The 8,799-nt window shown below is 38.5% G+C and overlaps 1 protein-coding gene across 1 annotated transcript; it reads left to right on the top strand.

The window, feature by feature from the left end:
- The first annotated feature begins 3,234 nt into the window (after window positions 1-3,234).
- znf503 (zinc finger protein 503) lies at window positions 3,235-6,001 on the top strand. Its single transcript, XM_084390870.1, has 2 exons — window positions 3,235-3,743; window positions 4,137-6,001. Exons 1-2 carry the CDS (start codon window positions 3,483-3,485, stop codon window positions 5,550-5,552), a joined length of 1,677 nt encoding a protein of 558 aa, XP_084246996.1. The 5' UTR covers window positions 3,235-3,482; the 3' UTR covers window positions 5,553-6,001.
- The last annotated feature ends 2,798 nt before the right edge of the window (window positions 6,002-8,799 follow it).

Consider the following 8,799-nt stretch of genomic DNA (forward strand, 5'->3'; position numbering starts at 1 on the left):
TGGGGTAAAAAAAAAAAAAAAACCTGTGTGAAATGTGACCTAGTGTTATTGTTTATTTGAATAAATAGTAAATGTGCGACACTCAAATTTAACTACAGAAAATGTTTTGAACAAACGCGGGGGTTTCGGGCGCTTTAGGCAACTCTATAAATGACTATATAGAGTAGCCTATAGTCATGCATAAACATGACGATATGAAATATATTTAATACATTTGCATTTAAATAATATCAATTATGACCCCCCCAAAATATGTTCCCATTTAAGGGTAATATCGAGTGTTTGGTGTCTGGTTCAGAAGCTCATTCGTCATGCAGACAATAAAGAGAAAAATTTTGCCCGATGCTGAAATTTATGGTTACCCTTCTCTGCCCTAATTTCTCACGCAGTGTGTCACGCGCTGACAGCCTCAGCAGAAAACAATCACACATCTTTCCATGCTTAAGAAAGACTCTGCGTTCATCTTAAAAATGGCCGGTTTCAACACTATAGTGTCTGTGTTGTATTAGAAAAGGGAATAATAGCCTACAGCAAAATCTTAACACTATTTGCACTTTCAAAAACTTAAACAGCCTACAAATAGCCTATTGTTAATGTAGTAAATCAATAATGAAAAGGGTTTTTCCTCCGATTTTCAAATCGACTATCTATGGTTTTCAGAATTGTAATCAAACTAGCCTATGTGCATGTATTTGAGCAAGGCCTGCTTATTGTGGCTAAATCATTCTAACTTTTCTAAATATTAGAACACGTAAACTACGTTAAAAAGGCAAATGCAATCAGTAGCCTAAATATCGATTCCTGGAGAGAGAGCTGTGTGTAAGAGAGAGCGAGATAGCCTGTGATGAATAATTACCTTACACGTTCTTATTGGTTTATAGACTTTTACAATAAAATTATTTATTTATTTAATTCTAAAAGTAGCCTATGATGTAGGCTACTTGGCTAATTTAATTAGTGTGATTTTTTTAAAGGAGGGGGTGAGGCTATATTATTTTATTTAAGTGTATTAAATAAAACTGCGTTCTGGGGTTTAATTCCCAAGTTTAGCAAACCAGCGAAATTTATTCTTTGTCACGGACCAGGGTTATCTGTTTCATGTGTCTGAGATACTCCAGCAAAATATACATTTCTTTCACGCTGATGACTGTCCACTCCAGGTTTTCTTGCTCTCCAAGATGACCTGTCAAGCGGATTACCGCAGAAAGAGATTAATGGTGGAGGCGGGTTGCAATAATAATCGTTTTGTTTGATGTGACAACTTTGATAGGCGTTGATTTACTTACAAACTGATAGGCTTTTAATTGAGCGCCTCCATCCAGTGAGAGATGAAAGGCAAAGCGCATTGAAAAGCTGCCCGATTGCCCCGGAGCCTCAATACTGATTAGCCGTCTCAGCGGTGAATAGTTCAAGGCTTTTTAAACTTCTTTTCTCAAAGGTCTGACAGATCATTTCTCTTTCTTTTATGTATTTTGGTATTGTCAAATAAAATGAATAATTTTATTGTGTGTAAATAAAATGTAGTTGACATGAATGGAAAAAACGTCTGGACTATTTTTTATTATTATTGTATTCTTGTGTCTTTTAACATTCAGAGTTAAAGTTTTGTTGGATTTTGCTTGAGGCAACGCAATAACCTACAAGCGAAGTTTACATTTGAGCAAAACATGTAGTGTCCGGAAAGACCTGAAACTGCATGTGAGACAAGGAAAATATCATTTGAAGTATAGCTATATCATGATGTAGCCTACACCTGTTTGAAACTTAGCCTCGGCATGTTTAAAACTGGTTTTCACAACACATCGACTTTTCTTTCTTTTTAATTCAATAGTAGGCTACTTGCAGAGGAACATAAGTTATAAACATATATAGGCCTATAGGCTGTAAAAAATAAATCCGTAAAATAACAGAAAAAGTTTAAACAATTATACAAATGGTAATGGACATAAAAATGACAACAGGTTAGGCATGAAATTGTTTGGTTAATGTAAAATAAAATTAGCTAATACACATGTTATAGGCTAACCTATAGCCTATAAAGCAAAATATTTACATTAATTGCTTGCCTCGTGTTTTTATTTTATAACTTTTTTTGTTAGGCCAATAAAAGTAAAATAATTATGACGCTTTCAAAAAGTAGCCTACTTCAAAATATTCGATTTTTTTTTTATACTCAGCAGCTGTATTTCTAAATAAACTATAGGCTGTGATTAATGTCCAGTTGTTGATTTTCTATTTCTACTTCAATTGAAGAAAAAGATGAAAGAAAAAAGAAACACGGGGAAAAGGTTTTAAACAAAACCTTTCCAAACTGAATCAAACAGAGAAACTGCCCCTCAAATTAAGTGACTGTTCTCCGGGATGCTTCTTTTGCCCTTTTCTCTGTCACTCGCGGCACATAATCAGCTTCAAAAGCTGACGTGAAGTAAGAAAAGGATTGACAGCAACTGACAAATAACTGATTGATTGTGGTCGAGCAGAATTGACAGTTGACGGAGGGGTGGGGATAGAAATAGAAGGGCGGTCTATATTATATTGAAAACATGTGACATTCACATCCCTCTATCACTGCATTGGTCTGCTCTTGTCAACGCTTGTCTGATTGGGGAATTCAAACACTACAAGTTGATCTTGTGTTTATGGTCTGATGTTTTAGCCCGTTCACATAAGGTAGGCTAACGGTAAAAAAAAAAACTAAACTAAAGACACAACATCTTAGAAAAAAAAGACTGCTACATTTAAATTCATACAATAAATAACATCAAAAGGAAAATTGGTTACTAAAAATGTAGGTCTTGTAGCCTACAAAGAGCTAGGTGCCTATAATAAAAATAATAAAAAGGAATCTCCCAAACTTTAATGTTTTAACTCTGTTTTTGTTGATGGTGTTAATCATCATCGGTAAATATGGAGCTTATTCTTATTAAGGCCTACAAAAGAGACGAAGAGAAAATGTATGAGAGAATTATTTTTCTCTTTTAAAAAATGGCAAAATTATGGAAGCATGCTCGTGAAAATGAACAGCGAGCGAGCAGTTTAAATCTCATTTTTGACAGAGACATCGGCGTGTACGACAACCTACATATTGTGCAAAATCTCCTCCCCCAAGTTGTCAAAATAGAGGCGCTTGCAGGAGGAGGAACGTCACATCCCCTTGACCCTCCAATCACCTCGGGGTCCCATTTGATTGGAAGGCGGCAAGGGCTTTAATCTCGGACTAATTCAGCTGCTTTTGAAGTGAAAATTTCTACCAGTTCTTGGTTTGGGAGGACAAGCGCGCGGACCTACGGGAAGAGACAGAGCGCGCGCTATGCCTTTGGTGTCACACGCGGTTCCGGATCTGCAATAGCCTCGCGCTTTGCTCCATGCGGATTATACAATTTATCTTTATTTCTACTATTTGAATGAAGATTACGGCATAGTGTTTTTTTATTTATTAATCTGATAAATGAAATACCAACAAAATACATGAGAATTGGGTCATGATCACATCGTCTTCTGCTTCTGCTTCAAGAAATAGTGATACTGATCTAGTCTGGGAAAGCACCAGCAGCAGCTCTCGGAATAACAACTCCGCGGTCGTCTGCAAGCCTTTTCTCCATTCCGTCCCTCCTTCGGACCCTTTACGGCAAGCTAACCGAATTCCCATAAAGATTTTGAAAATGCTTACTGCACGCACAGGACACATTTTACACCCTGAATATCTTCAGCCATTGCCATCCACCCCGATTAGTCCAATTGAGGTAAGATGCGTATTCGCTGTTTCATAAGCTGTTCATGTATTTGACAAGTCCGCATTCTATTTTGTCGGAGAAATGACGGAGCGTTACGAGAATCTTGGATTAGACGTAGCGGGGCTGGGTGGATAAAATGAATAAAATCCAATAGCCAACATCGTATTTTAATTTGACCAATTTTCTCTTTAATCCAGCTAACATTGTAAATGCGCTTTTGGCACGGGCTTCCAGTCCGTTTCGCGCGATGCGCACATCATCGACTCGCTTAAAACGCTCAAATAGAAGCGACGAGTCGTTTAGGGAAGTTTATTTGTTGTTTATTTAGACAAATACCTTGTAATGATTGTGCTTTTACATATTTGTGATGTTTACGTTCTGTATTTTTATCTGTCCTCGCAGCTCGATGCCAAGAAAAGTCCTCTGGCTCTTCTTGCGCAAACGTGCTCTCAGATCGGTAAACCGGACCCTCCACCCTCCTCCAAACTCTCCTCGGTAACATCAAACGGATCTAACGATAAAGAGTCGAAATCTGGCCCTTTAAAACTGAGTGACATCGGTGTGGAAGACAAATCCAGCTTCAAGCCGTATTCCAAGCCATCGGATAAGAAGGACTCGTCTTCTGGGGTGTCGAACGGAGAGAAATCTGGTTTCCGTGTGCCTAGCGCCACCTGCCAGCCATTCACTCCCAGGACTGGCAGCCCGAATTCCAGCACTTCGGCTTCCCCGATGCCGTCAGATGGAAAGGGAGAGAGAGACGAAAAGAAAGAGTCTGATTGTAATAAAAACTGCACCTCGGATGGATCTGCACCGACCAGCATCAGCCATAGCAGGATAAGCGTGAGCTGTGCGGGAATTAACGTGGAGGTCAACCAGCACCAGGAGACCACATCAGGATCCAAAGCAGCGACGTCGGAGTCCTCGTGTGTCACCTCTTCATCCTCAGCCTCCGTCCTGGGGTCAGGACTTGTCGCCCCCGTTTCTCCGTACAAACCCGGCCAGACAGTTTTCCCTCTACCCCCGGCTGGCATGACGTACCCTGGCAGTTTAGCAGGGGCCTACGCCGGCTATCCCCAACACTTCCTGCCCCACGGTGGAAGTCTGGTCAATGCACAGCTCGCCAGCTCGCTGGGCTGCAGTAAAGCTGGCTCAAGCCCCCTAGCCGGGGCATCCCCTCCATCCATAATGTCAGCCAGCCTTTGTAGAGACCCTTACTGCTTGAGTTACCACTGTGCCAGCCACTTGGCCGGTGCAGCCGGAGCTTCCTGCACACACGACTCGGCGGCTGCTTTGAAGTCCGGATATCAACTCATGTACCCCACACACCCTTTGCACGGGGTTCACTCCTCGCCGCCATCTTTTGGTGGACACCCTTTGTATCCCTATGGGTTCATGCTGCCCAACGACCCTCTTCCGCATGTGTGTAACTGGGTGTCAGCTAACGGACCTTGTGACAAGCGTTTCTCATCCTCCGAAGAACTGCTTAACCACCTGCGGACGCACACCGCATTCACCGGGACCGAAAAGTTTATATCGGGTTATCCCAGTTCATCATCTTTAGCTAATGCTGCCGCCGCAGCAATGGCATGCCATATGCACATGCCGCCCTCAGGAGCCCCTGGGAGCCCCGGGACATTGGCACTTAGGAGCCCGCATCATGCGTTAGGACTAAGCAGCCGCTATCACCCGTATTCAAAGAGCCCGTTGCCTACTCCCGGCGCACCGGTTCCAGTACCTGCCGCGACCGGTCCTTATTATTCTCCCTATGCACTGTATGGTCAAAGACTCACCACAGCAGCAGCGCTTGGATACCAGTAAAAAACAAAAAAAAACAGACTCTGTCCAAATTTATAGATTATAAAGATTGAAATATAAAGACTTTTATATCATCGCGCCACTGAAGGACTGGATCCGTGGACTCACTGTATTTATTTATGTCAGCTTAAAGCGGACAATAATACAAATGAAAATATTTGAGAAACTCAAAAGTGCATTACATGAACTCTGTAGATAACGTGAAACACATGTTAGAGTACTAATAAAATAGGGGTCTTCAGTTGGATGTTGATTTGGAATTGCTATGATTGTATTGTTCGTTATTATTTAATGTCTCATTGAAAAGAAGATAATTTACATGCATGTTTGTTTCTTAAATCCCAAATTGTCCACATGATTTGAAATTGCCGTTATTTTTCAGGTGTTCACCACGGAGAGAGAATTGGTATTTTTTGTATGTATTCTGAAAAATAAGAAACAATTCTGTTCCATATTTCTGTCTTCAGTATTTATTAACCAAACATCACCAAAACTCAACTCAAACTAAATTCTGTCATTTGAGTAGCCTATATTGATTTTGCCGTTTTAAATACAAATCATGTAGCTAATTTCCATGGGTGCAGGCTTTTTCAGGTTTTACAGTTCTACTAAACGATTTAACTTCGAATAAGATTTAAAAAAAAAAAAAAATATTATGAGTGCATTCGTCGGTGTCTGAGATTTTATTATTCGTATTTTTCTAATGACTGACCCAGCAATCAGAATTGAAAGTTTGGTATAACGATGTTAAGAAATGACGCCAGAACACGTTTGAAATAATTTCAGGTTCATTTTATTATGCATTGAAGTTTATAAATAAAAATAGTTTATTTCTAAATACAAAAAGAAATGTAGAAATTGCCACTTTATTTCTTCTTACTGGGCGACGATAAATTAATCAAGGGGTTGTACTATCTTTTTTCATACTTTTACAAAGAGAAAATGTTTTCAGGACAACTTTTAGGTGAATGACACGACCGGTGTCCACTTTCTTTTTCAATATCTTATACTCTATCATGTTGTCAGTCCATCATCTCACCATATATCGAAGAATCATTTCAGAATATAAACGGCTATGCTGAATTCTGAACGTGCATTTGTTGTGGTTTTGTTGAACAAGATTTTATTTTGTAATGCTAGGCTCGTTTGCAGTAGGATAAGTTATAACTGCAGCCGTCAATGGCTTATATGGACAATGAGTTATGTTTGGGAAACGCTAAAAAGACAACATTGCGAGTGCTTTGTTCATAAATATTATAGGAAACAGACTGTATTTAAAAAAAAAAAAAAACGATTGACCATGCATTTTCAATTTAATATAGGCCTAATTGTAGGACATCTTATTTGTTATAGATTTCCCAATATCAGGTTTAAGTCTGTTTTATGTGAATTAATGAAACATTTTTTACAGATAGGCTACACACAAGGAGTAGAAGTAGCCTATACACACTATTTGTCAAATACCATAGCCTAAACGGTCAGCAATATTTTCATTCATGAGCAAACACAAACATTGTCATTCGACTAGACTTGTAAATCATATCTGTCATTTAATGAAACACTTAACGGCTTCCAGATTAGAAAGAAAAGCAGGGTTTGTGTTTTCTATAGGCTCATCTAGTTTGATCGGCAAATTATTTCCTCAACAATTGCTTTTATTCGCGTAGCCCATATACTATATTTAAACTGAAAAAATTGAAATTATAATTCATCAACACGATTTAAAAAACGTGTAATAAAAAAGAAAAATAAGAGAAATCTTTATCGAATGCTCCATTTAATTTAATAAAAGAATTAGGATAACGCATAAGAACAGAAAAAAAAATGTAGGCTACTGATATTTTTGTTTGCGAGACGAATAAGAAAACGTGGATATTTACTCTTGCAAGTGCTTTTATATTGTTTGTTTGTTTGTTTTTTTACTCATGGAAAACTGAAATATGCGCAGGTAACGAATAAGGCAATAGGCCTATACTTAACTGCGTGTTTTAACTAGCCTATACATAAATTCACAAAGCAGCATTACACATAATTTAATATAGCAATATCAAATATAAAGTAGCCTATAGGCTACAAATCGTCTCACGACATTTTAGGCATATTTTTTTCCATTGTTAGGCTAACTGTTTCGCGAAACAAACTGCACATATGAATCGACTAAACGTATATATCGTTTTTAACAACATTTAAGTTGAATATCCAATAGTTTATTTATTCATTTTGTTTTTATTTATGGTTTTATTTAAATTTTGGGAGAGATGACCCAAATGTGGACCCCGGATATAGGAACTTAAAATAATAAGCTAGGCCTATATACATTTACGAACTAGGCCTACGTGAGTTTTATTAACTAAAGTTATAAATAATGACACAAGATTAATTAATGATTGTATTTACACTCCTAAAGCAGTTCATTAAAGATGGAAAACTTCAACCCGCCCAGAAATGTCATAGACGCGGAGCAACTAGACTATGTTCTGGAGGCCCACACAAGCTTTAAACTGATGTAATGACGGTGAAAGAGAGCAATTTCCATTTTTACCCACATCATGGTGGCTGTGAGGAGGTCCCCGATGGAAAGCCATTCATCATGTGCCCCTCCTCCCGGGCCTGTCATCAGAGGAGCTAGCGGGCACATGTGTGCATAAATTACCCCGCATGCCTTCTTCCACTGCTGTTCACTGTGGCTAAGGAGTATAAAGAGGAACAGAACTCCACTGCCTGGTAGTAAAGCATGACTTACACTACTGATCAGCCCTGCAATGAGCATGTTTATAAGGGCGATAAATAAAGTGAATACCTTCCACAGTGGTCTCGTGTAAGGTGCCAGGCAACCACAATATGGAAAAGAGGAGGACTGGAATGCCTTATTAACCTGTGACAACAACGGCTTGTTATAGGAGATGAATTTGAGTCCTTTATTTGAGAGGGGAAACATTTCATAGATCAACAAGACAACATGCCACATGATTTTTATAAAACTGAAAGTGTTCACTCTCATGTTTTGTTAGGGGGTCTACAAGACATAGGCTCTTTTGCTATAGCTCAAAAACATACTTTAAAACTATTCAAAGTTTCTTTTTTTTTTATGATTTCTTTTTTTCTTTTCTTATTATTATAAATGTTTCATTTGGGGCCTCAAACACCCCAGCTATAAAAAAAAAAAAAAAATCAATTTAAAAGGAATTTCCAGATATTTGCTTTGATTTGCGTTATTGTATTTTTCTACAAAGTGTTTTCTGAATAACAG

The sequence above is a fragment of the Rutilus rutilus genome (assembly GCF_951802725.1).
Source record: "Rutilus rutilus genome assembly, chromosome: 20".
Taxonomy (NCBI): Eukaryota; Metazoa; Chordata; class Actinopteri; order Cypriniformes; family Leuciscidae; genus Rutilus; species Rutilus rutilus.

Bases quoted from the DNA above. Each gene is read 5' to 3' on its own strand.
- znf503 (XM_084390870.1), top strand. From the start codon at position 3,483: ATGATCACATCGTCTTCTGCTTCTGCTTCAAGAAATAGTGATACTGAT. The intron at 3,744-4,136 runs GTAAGATGCGTA...CTGTCCTCGCAG, and splicing joins CCCCGATTAGTCCAATTGAG to CTCGATGCCAAGAAAAGTCC.